General features: G+C 53.1%; 2 protein-coding genes across 6 annotated transcripts in view; one reads left to right on the top strand and one right to left on the bottom strand.

Annotated features, from left to right (window-relative positions):
* NONO (non-POU domain containing octamer binding) overlaps nucleotides 1-3,187 on the bottom strand; it is a 24,657-nt gene extending 21,470 nt beyond the window's left edge. Inside the window, exon 1 of one of the 2 annotated variants that reach the window (XM_079909934.1) lies at nucleotides 3,094-3,187. The gene's annotated coding sequence lies outside the window, so the exon portion shown is untranslated. The remainder of the gene's footprint in view (nucleotides 1-3,093) is intronic. The other variant, XM_079909932.1, reaches the window with a different exon arrangement.
* Nucleotides 2,993-18,282, top strand: ZMYM3 (zinc finger MYM-type containing 3). 4 transcript variants are annotated; one of them, XM_079909928.1, is made up of 25 exons: nucleotides 2,993-3,019; nucleotides 4,824-5,509; nucleotides 6,493-6,536; nucleotides 6,862-6,934; nucleotides 7,364-7,658; nucleotides 7,892-8,069; nucleotides 8,423-8,641; nucleotides 8,934-9,084; nucleotides 9,318-9,433; nucleotides 9,601-9,687; nucleotides 9,815-9,965; nucleotides 10,218-10,390; nucleotides 10,593-10,758; nucleotides 11,408-11,505; nucleotides 11,588-11,750; nucleotides 12,027-12,139; nucleotides 12,280-12,454; nucleotides 12,639-12,785; nucleotides 13,234-13,337; nucleotides 13,667-13,835; nucleotides 14,121-14,272; nucleotides 14,867-14,981; nucleotides 15,569-15,823; nucleotides 16,613-16,730; nucleotides 16,847-18,282. In XM_079909928.1, the coding sequence occupies exons 2-25, from the start codon at nucleotides 4,843-4,845 to the stop codon at nucleotides 17,037-17,039; spliced, it is 4,122 nt and encodes a 1,373-aa protein (XP_079766054.1). In that variant the 5' UTR covers nucleotides 2,993-3,019; nucleotides 4,824-4,842; the 3' UTR covers nucleotides 17,040-18,282. The 4 variants fall into 4 exon arrangements, with proteins under 4 accessions (XP_079766054.1, XP_079766055.1, XP_079766056.1 ...); XM_079909929.1 differs by lacking the exon at nucleotides 2,993-3,019 and adding an exon at nucleotides 3,558-3,631; XM_079909930.1 differs by lacking the exon at nucleotides 2,993-3,019 and adding an exon at nucleotides 3,965-4,067 and having other exon boundaries at nucleotides 6,868-6,934.

Here is an 18,282-nt window from a genome sequence, read left to right as displayed (position 1 = left end):
TATCATGTGGTATTTGTCTTTCTCTTTCTGACTTACTTCACTTAGTATTATCATCTCTAGGTCCACCCATGTTGATGCAAATGGCATTATTTCATTCTTTTTTATGGCTGAGTAGTATTCTTCTTTTTAAAGATAAAGATGAAGATTCCTTATCTTTGCCTGCCTGCCTTTGCTCCCCTCTTGCTTCACTCTTACCTCTTTCCTTATATCATAGAAATATTACTACAATTTGAGTTCATTGAGGCTTTTTTTCCCCTCTCTCTCCCTTATTCATTCATCCAACAAACATATCAAGGACTATGCTAGATGCTGGAGACAGAGATGAGTAAGAACTGGTCCCTATTGTTGAGGAGCTCACAGTCTAGCAGTTCCCCAAAGTCTCTCTAAACGGATATTTCCTTTTCTTCATTCCATGGTAATTTAGAATGGTATAAGACATTAAATAAGAATCCATATGTTTCCAGAGTCGGTTCTAAAGAGTGAACTTCACTCTAATCAAATGGCTGCCAAATAGAATAGATCCAATTGTTTGATCAAGTTACATGTAGCCTTGCCTGTCATAAAAAAATAATAAAAGTTTGACACCCAGCGTAGTTCAGTAAAGCATGGCACATGCAAATGATGGAATAATATACAGCCATTACAATTATGTTGTAGAACATATTGTACAAGATAATTCCAATTTTGTAAAAAAAAAAGTATGCAAAAAGAAAACAAAGGGCTGGAAGGATATACATCAAAAAGAGTAGTGGTTATCTCCAGGTATGATGGATAGGATAAAAGTGATCATTGCTTTCTTCTTCAGATCTTCTATGCTTTCCAAAACTTTTACAGTGAACATTTATATTTTTGTAATCAGAAAAGTATATATATAATTAAAATGAAAGAACTCTCATGAAGACAGGGACTGAGTTTTTACCTGTCTTATAGTATTACAGAGCTTTAGGAGTGCTTTATAAATGGTGAATAACAAGTAACAGAATTGAGTACTATGCCATAAATGTAACAAGGCTGAAAATGAGAGTGTTGAATTGCAGGCCATACTCTTACTCAACACCTTCCCTGTCATCCCCCATCAGCCCATTTATGTTAGAGCTTTTCATCTGTGGCTGATACATACTCAAACCTATCAACTATGGGCACTCTTGGCTTACTCAAAGAGAAAAAGTAGATATTTATTTTAAGGACATGAAGGTTCCAGGGTGTGAAGTCCCAAATCTTTCATAAGTCAGCTCTATTTCTCTTATAATAGTAACAAGTATCTATTAAACACCTGCTATATGTCAGGCAAGTGCACACCTCAATCTTAGTAGCATTGCTATGCGGTATCATTATCCCCAGTATTTCTTTCCAGTCTTTTTCTAAGTATACATGTATATAGAATTTCTCTACAAAGTTGGTATCATATTTTAACTCCTGTAAAAAATGTAACATTATATCTGGAGCGTTTTCATGTCTCATTTGCTTTTTTAATAGACTTTATTTTTTTTTAAAGAAGATGTTGGGGGTAGGAGTTTATTAATTAATTTATTTATTTTTGCTGTGTTGGGTTTTCGTTTCTGTGCAAGGGCTTTCTCTAGTTGTGGCAAGTGGGGGCCACTCTTCATTGTGGTGCTCCGGCCTCTCACTATCGCGGCCTCTCTTGTTGCAGAGCACAGGCTACAGACGCGCAGGCTCAGTAGTTGTGGCTCACGGGCCTAGTTGCTCCATGGCATGTGGGATCCTCCCAGACCAGGGCTCGAACCCGTGTCCCCTGCATTAGCAGGCAGATTCTCAACCACTGCGCCACCAGGGAAGCCCCTGTAGACTTTAATCTTTTAGAGTAGTTTTATGTTTGCAGCAAAATAGTAATTTGTAGTAACCGTTGTTAATTACTACATCCATTGTATGAATATAACCAAAATTGATTTGACCAATCTTCTATTGTACATTTAGATGGTTTTCTTATCTCTGTTTTAAAGATGAGAAAAATAAGACCTGGTGACTTGACAAGAGACAAATCCAAAGTCAACTGGTTAAAAAGCAGGCAGAGTTGAGATTAGAATTCTGGTCTATCTGTCTCCAGAACTCACACACATTGCCTCTGAATACACCATCAGTCCCCTTTAGATTGTCTCCCCTCAGTTTGAAACCAGGCATTCTCCACAACCAGAGCAGTCAAGGATCCAAGCATGTGTTGAGGAGGGCAGGCAATACAAAAGAACGACGTGACCCAACTGAGATGGAACAAATTGAAAATGCAAAAGGAGGTACAGGGACACAGAAATAAGCAGAAGGTGTGAGATGGGTGCACAGTATACTGGTTAAGATAAAGAGAAAGCTGCGTTTGGGAAACCTAAAGGGGAAAACTCTTGCTTTTATCTCTGTATATAGGAGAGAGCAAAGATAACCTCAAGGCCATGGGGGGAGCCAGGAAGGATAAGGTTTCTGAGAAAGTGAATGAGATAAGGGAGGATAAAACTCCGGAGGACTACAAGGCTAGCAGAGGCTTAGTGTGGGAAGGAAGAAAGGCCCAGGTCAAAGAGGCAGGCCAGAGCAGGCACTGGACACCAAACCTAAAAATGTGATGGGACTCCCTTCCAGCCTGAGCCTCTTCTAGTATCTCAGATACTAAATACCCTCCAGCGTTTAGGGGTCGGAGTGGGAAAGTGGAGAGAGCGGGGATTGTAAAGTGCTCTAACTCTAATGGGGACTGAGAATGGATCCTGGCACACATTTTTTAAAGCCAGTAGGCCTAATGCTAATGCCTCCTCCCCCTACCCCACTTCCCTAGCTTCAACCCCAGCCACACCCACACGCTAAGGACCATCCAGGAGGGGGAGTGTGTGTGTGCGCACGCGCGTGCGTGCTCGTGCCTAAGAGAGCCTGAGAGACAGAGACGAGACAAAAAGAGACCGGGAGAGAGAGAGTGCGCGCCAGAGTGGGGGGGGGAGAGAGAGAGGGACAAGGACAGAAAGAGGGAGGGAGGGAGACAGAGACAGAGAGACAGAGAAAGGAGGAAGGAGAGCTGTCGGCATCGGTGAGGAAAACTACTGAAGAGATAACGCTGGGGGCTCCTGCGCGAAGACTCAGGGAGAAGATCTCAGAACTTACCCTAAGACCGTGGAAGGAGTGGGGGAATGTCTTTGCAGGACCTGGTTTTGGGGTCATCAGGCAGTAACGGTTACTGCATAGGCGTTGTCACTGAGCCAGAGCCATTTAACTCGCCCTGGGTGGCTGGAGACCAGGCTTAAGACACCCCACAACTCTGAGTCTCAGAATGGTTAGGGGGGCCCGAGGCTGCAGACAAGGGGAGGAGGGGCACGTGAGGGTTGGGTCACTGCCTCCCCCCACCCTTCGCTGTCACTCATTACCCCAACAGTCGCCCAGGGGGCGGGCCCCGGAGAGGTGGGGTTGGGGGGGAGGGTAATCTTGGCAGGCGCCTGCGGCATGGCGTAGGTAGGGACTGTTGAGGGGGGCGGACGCCGGGGGGTTGAACACGAGTGGGAAGCAGAGAGAGACACGGGGAGGGGGAGGGGACCGGGAACCATTTGAATGAGAGGAGGGGATCACGGGTAGAGTGGGCTCCAGGAGGTAGGGCGGGCACGGGTGTTGACGGGGGCCAGACTCTCAAGCCAGGTAAGGGAAGCAGGTGCGTAGATCTGTTTTTTGTGGGTTAGTGTACTCGGCCCTTTGGTGGAGAGGGGGTGCCGCCTTCCCCGGGGGCGGGCTTCCAAGCTCCGGAGGCTAGCTTTTCCTCCTCAACTAACGGGGCCCCGGGCGGGGGCTCAAGCTCCATCTCCAGTGCCGACGTTCCACTCCACAATTTCCAGGCATCCACTGGGCTGGGAGTCTCGCGCCGGGGGCCGGCGCTGTCTCGCGAGCCCCCTCCTCGAGCCAGCCAATGGGGTTGGTTGCTGGCGCCGCCCGCCCGCCTGGTGCAGAGCGCTGGGCGCTGTGAGCGGCGCTGCCATTTAAAGGGGCCGCGACCCCTGTCCCGGCTGCTAGGGAGGGAGGTGGAGAAGGAGCGCGGGGCCGTCGCTGTCTGCAGTTCTAGGCTTGTAGCCTTTACACTAACCCTGCCGCAGGTAGGGGTCGAGCCTGATAAAGCCGAACCGAACCTGCAGGCGGGTTCTCGCAGTAGCCGGGAGGGGGGTCTAAGGAGAGATCGTAGCTCCAAAATGTCTTCCTGTAAATGCCTGAGGTGGGGGGTGGGCAACAGGAGAAGGAGGACTGGGGGAGCAATAGGAAAGGGGGACTGGGCTGAGGAAGTGGGCGACCCTGAAAGGTAACTGGGGGGGGAGGGGTTAGGAAGGGCAGTTTGTGGGGGCGAGGGAAGGGCTGAGGGAGGACCATGCAACGCGGGGAGGGGGGGTGGGGCCAGACAGGGTGGGTAAAGACTGGGCAACTGGGGGTCTCTAGGAGAGAGGGGAGGGGATAGAAACTGAGAACGCGGGGGCGGGAAAGGCTCCTGTTGGCAGCGGCCCTGGGAGACTCTAAGGGGGCGTTCAGCCCGCGTTGTGGGGGGGAGTGAAAGGTGAGGGGGGAGGGGAACTGGGAGTTGCAGTGGGGTGGCGGGGGCTAGGCGGGCGGGTGGAACGACGGACTGCCTGGCGAGTGGGGCACAGGGCCAGGGCGGGGAACGCCTCTCCCCACAGGGGGCGCTGTATGTTGGTGGGGGGAGTGGTCATTTGCACTAAAGCCTGTGGAAATGCTTGTCTGTTGTGGTGGGGGCGATTCAAGAGAAATCCAAGTGGATGATGGGGTGTGTCCCAGAGCCTATATAAGAAGGAATTCTGGCGAAGACCACCTCTTCTGTCCTCTTTTCTACCCCTAACCTACAGCCTATATCCAGTCATCCTCATGGACCCCAGTGATTTCCCCAGTCCGTTTGACCCGTTGACCCTGCCAGAGAAGCCCCTGGCTGGAGACCTTCCAGTTGACATGGAATTTGGAGAGGATCTACTGGAATCCCAGACTGCCCCAACTCGAGGATGGGTCCCCCCTGGCCCTTCTCCATCCTCAGGAACCCTGGACCTGCTTGATACCCCTGCTGGCCTGGAAAAAGACCCTGGAGTCCTGGATGGAGCCACTGAGCTGCTGGGGCTGGGAGGGCTGCTCTATAAAGCCCCCTCCCCCCCAGAGGTGGACCATGGTCCTGAGGGGACCCTTGCATGGGATGCAGGAGATCAGACCCTAGAGCCTGGACCAGGGGGCCAGACCCCTGAGGTGGTGCCACCTGACCCAGGGGCTGGGGCAAATCCCTCTTCACCTGAGGGGCTACTAGAGCCTTTGGCTCCAGATTCTCCAATAACCTTGCAGTCCCCACATATTGAAGAGGAGGAGACCACCTCCATAGCTACAGGGCGAAGGGGCTCCCCTGGGCAGGAGGAGGAGCTTCCCCAAGGGCAGCCACAGAGCCCAAATGGCCCCCCCAGCCCTTCAGTGGGAGAGACTCTGGGGGATGGAATCAACAGTTCTCAGACTAAACCTGGGGGCCCTAGCCCCCCTGCACACCCTTCCTTGCCAGGTAGGTTGCCTGATCAGCTGGAAAATCAAGGATGGGGAGAGGGTGGGGGTAAGGAGGGTGGCTGTGTGTTTGGGGAAGAAGTTGTGGGAGGAGGGTGGAGAGATAAGCGTAGGGATGTGTATGGAGGAGTTGGGAGTTTGGAAGGAGGAGTGGGGGTGTGGTGAAGAAGGTTAAGGAAAGTAGGGGTAGGGGGAGCTCAGTGGCTGTGGAGGAGAAATAGGAGTGAGTTTTCAGGGGGTGAGTTGAGAAGACTGGGTTCGGTGGCAGAGGTTCCCTTTTTCTTCCCCCAGTGGGCTTTTGGTACCAGGGTCCTCCTTCCTTCGGGATTTGGGGAGGACACCAGGCTTCTTGGTTCTAAGATCTTTCTAGCTGTTTTGTTCTAGATGAGACTGGGGTTTCTGGGTTTGATGAATGATAACTAGGCTCTGGAGCCACCAAGTGCATAGTGATTTCAGAGGAATGGTAGACATGCAGGGCCTAGGATTGTGTCTCTGATAGGGGAGGGCCAGCCTAGACTTGAGAGGCTCTCATTTCTCCCCAATTCTGCCTAGTGTTGTGCCTCTTCCAGGCTGTGACCAGGGTCTTAGGGCTTATATAACCACCTGAGTCCAGGGGAACCTCCCCATACATTAATGCTTCCTTTTTCCCTTGCTACCTTTGGGTGGTTGCATTTGTTTTTGTTGATAAACTATAAATGCTTGATGAAAGGTGTGTTACTTGTATTTCCTTAACTCCCAATGATTGGGACAGAAAGCTGGTGGGAAGGTAGGATTTTTTTCATGGAGAATAGCTGCGCGCCGCCCCCCCTCCTTAGTGCAGAGCTCAAGGTAACCCTGAGAGGGGCCCCAAGAAGCCACAGGCACTCGAGTTTTCCCTTTCAGTTTTGAGTAAGTTCTTCCCCAGGAATGGAGGTGGGGGTTGGGCCAGGGAGGGGGTGGTGAAGGCAGGCTCAAGATTTAGGTTGCTTTCTGCTTCCTTTGCAGGAGATGGCCTGACTGGGAAGGCAAGTGAGAAGCCGCCTGAGAGGGTGAGGGGGGGAGGGGATTGGAAGGAGTCTGGTTCCCCCTGTAGCTCTGGGAAGGACAGACCCTTCATTTTCCCTCCCAGATGTTGCTCTGTGGGGAGGGTGTGTGTGAGGAGAGTTAGGAGGAGGGAGGGAGTGCTTGTGTCTATTGCTTCTTAAGGAGAAGGTCCAGCCTCCTTTTCTCCCCTCCTCCTAAGGGCAGGGCCAAGGGTCCCTACTCTCCCTTCCCCCTCCTATTTCTGTACCCCCCCCCAAACCCTGTACTAGTGCAGCTGGCCCTTTAGCCTGGCCCTGGTGTCAGCTTTCCTCCCCTCCCCATGTTTCCAAGGTGCAGAAGAGAAGCGAGCGCGTTAGAAGAGTAGAGCCTCCAAAACCTGAGGTTGTGGATTCCACTGAGAGCAGTGAGTAGGCCTTGAGGAAGTGTGACCCAGTGGGATGTGGCGGCCACGGATCTCAGGGCTCCTGTAGTGCCGCACTCTGCAGAGTGCAAAGCGCCTGTCTCTGCTCTGGGTTGGCATGGGAACCAGGGGCAGTGGGGGAAATTGAAAACAAGAGCAGTGAGAATGGAGTTTCCTGTTTCAGCTCTGCCATCCCTGTCCCTGAATCTTCTCACTTGGATCCCTTCCTTCCCCTCCCTGGGAGGTTACAGAGTAACTAAGGGAGAGTGACACCGGGTGGCTTGAGATTCCAATGTAATAGGGGCGGGGTATAAAGCCAAGAACTACAGGGATTGGGGATCCCAGGATCAGCTGAGCTACCTGTTGGTCAGGTGATGGCTGGAGGCCTGGTCCCTCAGCCTTTTCTCCCCGCCCCTCCCCCCTCTTCCTCAGTTCCAGTGTCAGATGAGGATTCTGATGCCATGGTAGATGACCCCAACGATGAGGACTTTGTGCCATTCCGGCCCCGGCGCTCTCCTCGCATGTCCCTACGCTCAAGCGTGGCACAGAGGACTGGGCGCTCAGCGGTAGGCACCAAGATGACTTGTGCCCACTGCCGGACACCACTGCAGAAGGGCCAGACGGCCTACCAGCGCAAGGGGCTGCCACAGCTCTTCTGCTCTTCATCCTGTCTCACCACCTTCTCCAAGAAGCCCTCCGGCAAAAAGACCTGTACCTTCTGCAAGAAGTACGTGAGGGTCCCGGGCTGTGGGGAGGGCAGGGATCGGGCTGGGAGTAAAGGGTGAGACAGAGACTATGTTAGCAAGAACCTAGCAAAGTGGAACTGGGAGAGAGGTGATTTAGGGAGGGGGTCCGAGAGTATTTTGGTTCTGTGGTCATTGATCCCAGAGGAGGGGGGTGGAGGCTGATGAAATGAGAGGGTGGTACTGAGTGAATGTGCAAACCTGTCCCCACCTCCAGGGAGATCTGGAACACCAAGGACTCAGTTGTGGCGCAGACTGGTTCAGGAGGCTCCTTCCATGAGTTCTGCACGTCTGTCTGTCTCTCTCTGTATGAGGCCCAGCAGCAGCGCCCAATCCCCCAGTCTGGGGATCCCGCCGATGCCACTCGCTGCAGTATATGCCAGAAGACTGGAGAGGTGAGGAAGCTCGATGGGGGCTAATTTACAGAGCCTGGCCAGCCCTGAGCTGCCCCTGCAATCCTGGGGCTGCAGGGGCCAGGCCCTGTGGAAGAGGGGAGTGGGGAGGGGTAGCAGCCATCGTGAGGGAGCGTATTCAAGGATAGAGCTTCTCCAGGATGTGTGCAGCTGGCCTTCCTTGCCTCCCAGGACCTCACCATCAAGTCGGCAGCCCGATGTGCAGGTTGGGGGGTCCCTGGGCCCACTGTCTGCTGTGAAGGTCTAGGGTGAGGCGGGGCGGGCCGTCCTTGCACTAGGGTGGGTGGTGGTGGCCAGGCCCTAGCTCAGGGTATGTGTGTGTGTGTATGTGGCAGGTCCTGCACGAGGTCAGCAATGGCAGCGTGGTGCACCGGCTCTGCAGCGACTCTTGCTTCTCCAAATTCCGGGCCAACAAGGGACTGAAAACCAACTGTTGTGACCAGTGTGGGGCTTACATCTACACCAAGACCGGGAGCCCTGGCCCCGAGCTCCTCTTCCACGAGGGCCAACAAAAGCGGTTCTGCAACACAACCTGCTTGGGGGCGTACAAGAAGGTGGGGCCGAGGGAGTAGTGCATTAGAGGGCTGTGGAAGGGGGTGCGGTCCTTGGGTGAGAAATAAAGGTGCCTGATGGGTCGAGGGCTGGGAGAAATAAAACGAATAAAGGGGGTTTCAATTGTATCTGTTATGTTTTATTTTTGAAGCTGGCTGGTGGATACACAGGTCTTTGTTATCTCATCATCTATACTTTTTTTGTATGCCTGAAATATTTCATGTTTTAAAAATTTAAAAAAATAAAAGTGAAGGGACAAATCCAGCCTCAGCCTCTCCTTCCCCATCCTCACAGAAAAACACACGGGTGTACCCATGTGTCTGGTGCAAGACCCTGTGTAAGAACTTTGAGATGCTATCCCATGTGGACCGTAATGGCAAGACCAGCTTGTTCTGTTCCCTGTGCTGTACCACCTCTTACAAAGTGAAGCAGGCAGGGCTCACTGGTAGGTGCAAAGCCCTCTTCTCTGAGACCCCTGCTGGCCTTCCTTCCACCTCCCATACTCCCTTCTTCTAAAGTAACCCCTGCTGCCCGACTTCAGCCCCAACCACATCTTCCCGTGGATTTCCTGTTCCATCTCTGCACTGCCTTACACCTTCTGTGTGCTCTCTCTCTCTTTCTCTCTCTCTCTCTTTCTCTCTCTCTCTTTCTCTCTCTCCTTTTCTCTCTATGCCCCAGGCCCTCCCCGACCCTGCAGCTTCTGCCGCCGCAGCCTCTCTGACCCCTGTTACTACAACAAGGTTGATCGCACAGTCTACCAGTTCTGCAGCCCCAGCTGCTGGACCAAGTTCCAGGTACTCCAAACCCTGGACCAGGGATAAAGGGTGTGGCGACGTAGAGAGGGTATGAGATTTGGGGTAGGTAGGCCTGGGCAGAGCAAAGAACAAGCCTGACTTCCCCTACCCCTACCCGCCCACCACACACATCTTGCCCCTCCCTTACTTGTCTTCCTTCCCTCCAGCGCACAAGCCCCGAGGGGGGCATTCACCTGAGCTGTCACTACTGCCACAGCCTCTTCAGTGGCAAGCCTGAGGTCTTGGACTGGCAGGTAAGATCCCCACCCCCACCCACATCTCGCTACACAGAGACATCTGTCTGAAGGGGTCCTTCCACTTGGCTCTCGCCAGGTCCAGATGTCACAGCCCTGTCCTCCCCGCCCTGTGCCCCTGTCCCAGGACCAGGTGTTCCAGTTCTGCTGCCGTGATTGCTGTGAGGACTTCAAGCGTCTTCGGGGTGTGGTGTCCCAGTGTGAGCACTGCCGGCAGGAGAAACTCCTGCATGAGAAGCTCCGATTCAGTGGGGTGGAGAAGAGCTTCTGCAGCGAAGGTAAGGAGATGGGGAAGGGGCAGAGGGCTCTGTACCTCACAGCTGGGGAGAATGGCAGATTAAGTAAGGAGGGCTTGCAGTGTGGTCTGCGGGGCCAGGGCCTTCTGCTCAGGATGCTCTACCCCGTCTGTCCCCAGGCTTTGGGCACGGGAGGTTGTTAGAGGTTTCAGGTGCACCGCCTTGAAAAGGTTGGGTCTCACGGCCATGGAGATTTCTGCGTCTCTGGACTCTTCCCTCTTGCCCCCTTTCCAGGCTGTGTGCTGCTGTACAAACAGGACTTCACTAAGAAGCTGGGATTGTGTTGTATCACTTGTACTTACTGCTCCCAGACCTGCCAGCGCGGAGTCACCGAGCAACTGGACGGCAGCACCTGGGACTTCTGCAGCGAGGACTGTAAGAGCAAGTACCTGCTGTGGTACTGCAAGGTAAGGGGGGCAGCACGTTACAAAGGAGGGAAAAGGTGGCAGGGAGCATGGGCTCTTGTGCTGCCATCAGGGTGTGGGCTGATCTCCAGGGAGGGGGCTCCGGCTTACCCAGCCTCCAAGGGGAGCAGCACGGCTTATCCCAGGGCAAAGGGCCCAGCACATTTTAGGGAGGCAGGTCTGACCATCCTGTTGACACCCTCAGGCTGCCCGGTGCCATGCCTGTAAGCGCCAGGGGAAGCTGCTGGAGACCATCCACTGGCGTGGGCAGATCCGTCATTTCTGCAACCAACAATGTCTGCTACGTTTCTACAGCCAGCAGAACCAACCCAACCTGGATACCCAGAGTGGGCCCGAGAGCCTCCTGAACAGTGAGTCCTGGGCAGGGGGCACAGTCTGTTAGAACTGGCCTGGACTCTTCTGATCCTGGGTCTGGCCCCTTTCTTCTTCCTCTCCCGCTTTCACCTCATCCCTGGCCAGAGGTCCTGGTACTGCATTCTCTTTCAGCTTCCGGACTGTAGAGGTACTAGAGGAGTCTCGTTTCAAGGTTCTGAGAGTTAGATCCTACTGATTTTCTATAAAGGATTTATTGTAGGGAATGGGTACCTGCCCAGGTAGGGTGGGGCATATGGGGGCTGTGGTTAGTTTTAAGAGAGAAGGAAGTGTTGGCATAAGCTCTGCCTTTAGTGAGAGTGAAGGCTGTTGTTTCTAGAATGTTACCCTGGCCCCTCCGCACTCCAGGGGTACTAAACTCCTGAGGGCCATCTAAATGGAAGGCCTTAAATTATGGGTCATTGGGGGGACACTATTTTTCATCCTTGGCATCCAGGAGCAAAGAATCTTTTTGGCCACTATTGCTGGGACCTAGAGAAGACTAGACCTGGGGGCGGGGGTGGAGGGAAAATTTGAGACTTCCCATTCGTATTTGGTGTTCTCTTAATGAAGCTCTCCTGGAGCAGGGGTGAGGAAAATGGAGAGCTAGTGCCTCAGCTGAGAGCTTTCGTTTGCTTTGATCTACAGGTCAGTCTTCTGAGGCGAAGCCCCAGACACCCTCTCAGACCAAAGTGGAGAACAGCAACACTGTAAAGACCTCAGAGGAAAATGGGAATCTGGGCAAGGTCAGGGCAAAAGCCAGGGGGTAGGATGGTCTCAGAGGAGGGTACCGTAGTCAGCAGCACTAAAATTCCTTTGTCTTTGCAGATCCCTGTGAAGATCCGAACAGCCCCCGCTGCTCCCACCCCTCCTCCACCCCCACCGCCCCCAGCAACACCCCGCAAAAACAAAGCTGCCATGTGTAAACCACTGATGCAGAATCGGGGGGTCTCCTGCAAGGTGGAAATGAAGTCCAAAGGGAGTCAGACAGGTGAGTGAGGGTGCCGAGACGCCACAGGCTGTATTCCATGGTCTTGGGCCTCCAGCCCTGTGCCTGGGAGCTGGACAAGGGGGTTTCTTAGGTGGCCGAAGCGTCCTGCATATTGTCGTCCTAGAATCCCAGAGTTGTCTCTCAACATTTGGTTCAAGGGCAGTTTTGTGACACTGAGCACGTGTTAGAGCTTTGCGGGGGTAACAAGCACCAGGTCCTGGGTCAGATGTGACCCATCTGGCAGGCGCTCTGAGAAGACCCCTTTTTTGTCAGCAGAAGAGTGGAAGCCACAGGTGATCGTGCTGCCCATCCCAGTGCCCATCTTTGTGCCAGTGCCTATGCATCTGTACTGCCAGAAAGTCCCGGTGCCTTTCTCAATGCCTATCCCGGTAAGTTTTCCTGCCCTTCCTGGTGGGGGCCTCCTTTACCCTCCCAGGCTTGAGACCCACCCTGCCCCCTCCCTCTCACCAGCCGTTCCTCTCATCTGCTGGTATGGTTCTTGGCGTTTAGTTGGGATTCGTGCCTCCAGGTGCCTGTGCCCATGTTCCTGCCCACTACCTTGGAGAGCACAGACAAGATTGTGGAGACCATCGAGGAGCTGAAGGTGAAGATCCCTTCTAACCCCTTGGAGGCCGACATCCTGGCTATGGCAGAAATGATTGCAGAGGCCGAGGAGTTAGACAAGGCCTCATCTGACCTTTGTGGTATGCCATGGACAGCGGCGGTGAGGGAGACAGGGTGCTGCCAGTCTGTCTCTGCCTAAGGGGGCGGAGAGTGGTGATCTCGGTGCCTGGCGGGATGGGGGAATAGTTGGGATCAGCCCCTGAAAGCCAGTTGAGGGCGCCAAGTAGGAGCTGCAGGGACTAAGCCAACCTCTCTGCCTCCCAGATCTCGTGAGCAACCAGAGTGCAGAGGGACTTCTGGAAGACTGCGACCTGTTTGGGCCAGCTCGGGATGATGTCCTGGCCATGGCCGTCAAGATGGCCAATGTGTTGGATGAGCCTGGGCAAGACTTGGAGGCGGACTTCCCCAAAAGTGAGTAGGATTCAGGGCGTGCCCGCTGTGTACAGTAGCATTTGCGCTATCAGGAAAGGAGTGTTCCTTGTTACCCCGAGCATGACCCTAAACAGAAGACTGTCACAGGGAGTGGTGCCAGAGATACCGGGACAGGCAGACTATTCTATGCTTGAATCTTGTTGTTGTTGTTTTTTTAGTTGTGGTAAAACACATAACATAAAATTTACCATCTTAACCATGTTTAAAAGTTTACAGTTCAGTAGTGCTAGGAACGTTCCCATTGTTGTGAGTTTTTGTGTGTATGTGCCTCTGAGCACGTTCTCAGTATATAGCTTTGTCCTGGTGACCACGATGAAGCTGTCTGGGAGGCTCATCTCGAGTCAGGTGAACAAGTAGCAGGGGTGGGGTGGGAGGACTACAGGGTTGAGGTCTTAGAAAATTGATTTCTTCTTCCTTTCCCCTCTAGATCCTTTAGATATTAACCCCAGCGTAGATTTCCTGTTTGATTGTGGCCTGGTAGGGCCTGAGGACGTGTCTACTGAACAAGACCTTCCCCGAACCATGAGGAAGGTGAGGGCTGGGGCTGCTGTATCCACAAAAGAGGGATGGAGGCTCAAAGGGCGGGGTGGGGGGTGGCTTTCGTAGCCAAGTCAGCAGCCTTAGTTTCGCCTTCCCTAGCCTCCTTTCTCCACCACTGTGAGTGCTAAGGTACAGCCAAACTCTGCTCTCTCCCCAGTTCATCAGAGGTTATAAGAGCTGTTCCTGGGGTTCTGCGCTGTGGAAGCTTGCTGTGTTCTTTCATCAGTCCCCACCTCCCCTGGTGGTGAACACTGTCCTGACTAGCTTCCATGGTGCCCTGGCCTTACCTCCACCACTCCCTCCTTTCTCTTCCCCTCCAGGGTCAAAAGCGGCTGGTGCTTTCAGAGAGCTGTTCCCGGGACTCCATGAGCAGCCAGCCTAGCTGTACTGGACTCAACTATTCATATGGTGTCAATGCTTGGAAGTGCTGGGTGCAGTCGAAATACGCCAATGGAGAAACCAGCAAGGGTGATGAGCTGCGCTTTGGCCGTAAGTACCCAGGCGGGGAGCAGGGGCAGAGCTGTGATTCAGCTGTAGATGTCTACAAGTGATAAGGCTGTGATCACTTAAGGGTATCCTGTGAAGATGGGGAGCAGTTGCAGAATAAGGGGAGATGCCATCTAGGTTTCAAGGATGAGGGCTCTTTGTGTAATTGGTGGGTTTGTTCTGGAGCTGGACGTGACTAAGGGGTGAAGGGGTTAATGGTGGAGCTAAAGGAAATTCTTAATGTGCAGTTGTCTTAATGCCAGCCACCTCCACTGTGTATCACTGCAGCCAAACCTATGCGTATCAAAGAGGATATTCTGGCCTGCTCAGCTGCTGAGCTCAACTACGGTCTGGCCCAGTTTGTGAGAGAAATCACTCGACCCAACGGTGAACGATATGAACCTGACAGTATCTACTATCTGTGTCTTGGCATCCAACAGGTACCCCTTGCGCCCTGCCTCACTTGCCGTCACTTAACACAGCAGGCAGGGTCCCACCAGAAATGATCCTGTCCCACTCCCTGTTCCTCACCTTGTTTCCTGCCTTGAACAGGCAGCTTGCCTCTCATCTCCTACTCTAGACACGACAAGAAATGAGAATACTCTTCTAAAATCAAAGCTGTGTTCCAGGACTTTTGACCAAGGAGCAGTCTTCATTGCTCTGCGGGTCCCTTTGTCATCCTGAAACTCACTTTAGGAGGGGAGGGATGGGCAGAGCTGGGTTCCCTGAGTGGTGGGGTAATGTTTGGTTCCCACTGGGAGACGTCAGCCATGCCTCAGCTGACAAGGGGGTCTGGGCTTGTGAAGAAGCGGCTGTGACACATCTCTTCCAGACTTCCTCCTCTTCCAGCAAGGCCTCAGCTCCTCAGAGCTGTAGGTATACCTGGGGAAAACCACTCTGGATCACTAAATCCAGCAACTGTTTCCCATGGGCTCCTAATGGTCAAGGTCGCCATGCATGGGGCCTTCGGTCTCATCGTCTTTCCTCTAGGGCCTAGAGTCTAGCTCTATGTGTGTCTGTTTTTCTTTTTCCAGTACTTGTTGGAAAATAACCGAATGGTGAACATTTTCACGGACCTTTACTACCTGACTTTTGTTCAAGAACTCAACAAGTCTCTGAGTACCTGGCAGCCCACACTCCTCCCCAACAGTAAGGGACAGGGACTTAGCAACCCCTCCGCCCTTTCCTCCTTTCTTCCAGTGCACCATTCTGAGTCCAGGGCTCTTGGGTCTGCCACTCTTCACAGAAGGGTCTGAGCATAGACGTGTGTAGTGGGGTCCCTCAGGGTTAAGAGCTAGAGGAGCCAGAGCCCCTGTCCTTGAACATAAGGAGGGGATCAAGACTTAGGTCTGAAGAGCTATCTCTGGGACCCAAAATGGTGACCAGGGTTTGAGTGGTAAGTGAAGGAAAAAAAGGAAGAAGTTGTGGGGCTCCTCAAGGTTTACGTCGACCTGCCTGTAACCTGAGGATGGTGAGCAAAGCTCTGAATGCAGGTGGAAACTGTTAAAAAATAATATCCCCCCCAAAAACCCCCCACCCAATACCGAACCAAAACAAACCCCAAAATCCAGCCCTCCTGTGCAGTATAGCGAGGCGTCAGGGTTTTACGTGCAATGGTCCCTCACCGAATGAGTCTGGCATGCCCAGTGCTTGTGAGCCGGACATGTGGGAGCAGAAGTGGTTGGGTTTGTGTAGTATATCCCTCCTGACCAGCCTCTCCCCCTTGCCCATTGCAGATACGGTGTTCTCCCGAGTGGAGGAAGAGCACCTCTGGGAGTGTAAGCAGCTGGGGGTCTACTCGCCCTTTGTCCTTCTCAACACCCTCATGTTCTTCAACACTAAGTTTTTTGGGCTGCAGACGGCTGAGGAACACATGCAGCTCTCCTTCACCAACGTGGTGCGGCAGTCCCGCAAGTGTACCACCCCTCGGGGCACCACCAAGGTGGTGAGCATCCGCTACTACGCCCCTGTCCGCCAGAGGAAAGGGCGAGGTACGAAGCTGCCCCCTCCTTTGCTTTTCCCCCCTCTCTACTTTCCCCTTCCGTGCCCCACCGTGCCACCAGGTTGGCCCTCTCCATTGCCCCTAGCTTCTCTATCCTTCCGTTCCTGGGTTTGCAGAAAAGATGAAAACAGCCAGTCCTTCAATCCGATGGGCAGTGGCTATTGCATAAATAGGAGGTCACCAAGCTGCCTGTTTCCCACTTTTCCTCATTTCAGGGCAGTTTACTTTTGGGGCTGGGGGGTTGGGTGTTGGACAGGTGGGAAACTGTTAGGTGTGTTTGGCTGAGGGGAAAAGTTGACAAGAGTGAATGACAGCCTTTCCATCGCTCTTTGCTAGTGGGCATAACTGCCACAGCACCTTTGTTTCCATTCTGGCCCTGGAATCAGTTCCCAAGGTCCCTTCTGAACCTGAGCCTCTACCAGGACTAATGTGCCAGGGGCTGGGGCCATCGCTGTTTATCCCAGAAGGCAACCCCAATCTTGCAGTAGGGTCGTTTTGTCAGTTTTTCCGTGTAACTTCTGAGATCACCTCTTCAGGAAATCAACTTGGGGAAGATGATGGAGACTTTAGCAATGAAAACCAGGGTACACTGCAGAGCAACACCCTGCAGAGCGTTGGGTTGGTACAGAGAGACTGACAGACTCTTCTTCTGCCTTTATTTCTCCATGAGACTGTTTTGTGTCCTGAGGCCTTCCCCCTGTGCCCTAGACTGTGCTCTTGGAGGTGCCTCGTTGAGACTGCACTTTTAAGGAGTCTGGTTCATTCGTCTCCTTCACAGACACCGGTCCTGGGAAACGGAAGAGAGAAGACGAAGCCCCCATCTTAGAGCAGCGTGAGAACCGCATGAATCCCCTCCGCTGCCCTGTCAAGTTCTATGAATTCTATCTCTCAAAATGGTGAGTTGGCAGGTTCGCAGGAATGGCATTAGCGGGGGCGGGGGGACCCACAGGCTCTACTTCGCCCAGGAACTGATCTCTGTCCTCCCGCCCCACCCCCACCCCCACCATTGCAGTCCCGAAAGCCTCCGGACTCGCAACGATGTGTTCTACCTGCAACCTGAGCGGTCCTGCATCGCCGAGTCACCTCTCTGGTATTCTGTGATCCCCATGGACCGCAGCATGTTGGAGAGCATGCTCAATCGTATTCTGGCTGTGCGTGAGATTTATGAGGAGCTGGGTCGTCCCGGGGAGGAAGACCTGGACTAAGCCCACATGCTTCCCGGATCCATCTTTCACACCAATGTCTGTCCCGTGGCCACGTCCCACAGGGCGTTTGGCCCAGGAACCAATGCTACTCATTCTGAAGGGCCCTGACTGCCCTTTTCTACTCATCCATTCCCTGCCTTCCCTAGGAATCCCTGGCTTTTGTCTTCTCCCAAACCACTTGACAACTGCAGGGCCCCAGTTCTCTGTACTGAGGGACTGGTCTCCCAGTGATGGGCAAAAACCAGCTAGGCCATTTTCTTTATGTTTCAGAGTAAACCCCTTCTCCTGGGGCCAGACTCTGGGTGGAGTGTTAATGGCTCTGGTGATCCTGTTGGCTTTGGGTTTCCTGACCCATCCCACATAGGTAAAGGCCCTTGTTCCTAGGTTTGGCCAAGGGAAGAACCCAGCTGCCTTCTCTGCCCTGTGCCCACCCCCTTCTCTACTCTTCCCCGGTACCAAGCTAAAGGGTCTTGTATGAAAGATACGAGAGAAAGCATGAAAGTAACGAGGGGACCATTTACCTAAAACACAGAGCTTAGGCACTCTTCCCCTCCCATGAGATAACTGGTGGTTGGAACCTCCTCGCCACCTTGTTCCCCCTCTCCACCCCTGCAAGCATCAACCCTTGGTGCTGCGATTAAAAAAAAATCTTCCAAATGCTTTCTTTCCCTCAAAGGCAGAGAATGACTCTTTAAGTATGGGGAGCAGACTCCTGTCCCCTTGGTTTATGTGTTTGTCTCTCTCTGCCATCTTAGGTTGGCATGAGCCATGGTGTCAACATGCTTAGCCCCCTTCTGTAACTGCTTCCCTTTAGTTCAGTGGACAGAGTTCCCAAGGCAAAAACTACCTTGTGACTTGGGTTGGGGCTGGGTTCCCCACTCTTGTTCTTCCCCCATCGTGAGAGCCAGGCCAAGCCTGTGGGGGCCCTGGGTCATGCAGGATGGGATCTGTAGTCAAAGGTGAGGAGCTGTGGGCGTGGGTCCTGCCCCCACTGCCTCCATCTCCTCTCTTCCCCATCTTGCCTCTGTAGTTCCAGAAAACTCTTAGCACCTGGCAAAGGGGGTACCCAGTTCTTTCCCTGTTGGCTTTGCTGTTCCCCCGCCTCCTTTTTGTGTTTTTATAACTGTCACCAGTTTAGCCACTGTTTAAATTGTATATATTGTTCTGAGGCGCCTGGCCTGTCCCTTCAGTGAGCCATGCCCGCCCTTGTGTTGTAGTGAGAAGCTGTTGTCACGACTAACCT

This window comes from Stenella coeruleoalba (genome assembly GCF_951394435.1).
Source record: "Stenella coeruleoalba genome assembly, chromosome: X".
NCBI lineage: Eukaryota > Metazoa > Chordata > Mammalia > Artiodactyla > Delphinidae > Stenella > Stenella coeruleoalba.
This window is presented reverse-complemented; position numbering and strand designations above follow the sequence as displayed.

Excerpts from the sequence above, each read along its gene's own strand:
- ZMYM3 (XM_079909928.1), top strand. The coding sequence starts at position 4,843 with ATGGACCCCAGTGATTTCCCCAGTCCGTTTGACCCGTTGACCCTGCCA. Across the intron at positions 8,070-8,422 it reads TATGCCAGAAGACTGGAGAG|GTCCTGCACGAGGTCAGCAA; the intron begins GTGAGGAAGCTC and ends TGTATGTGGCAG. Across the intron at positions 14,982-15,568 it reads GCCCACACTCCTCCCCAACA|ATACGGTGTTCTCCCGAGTG; the intron begins GTAAGGGACAGG and ends TGCCCATTGCAG.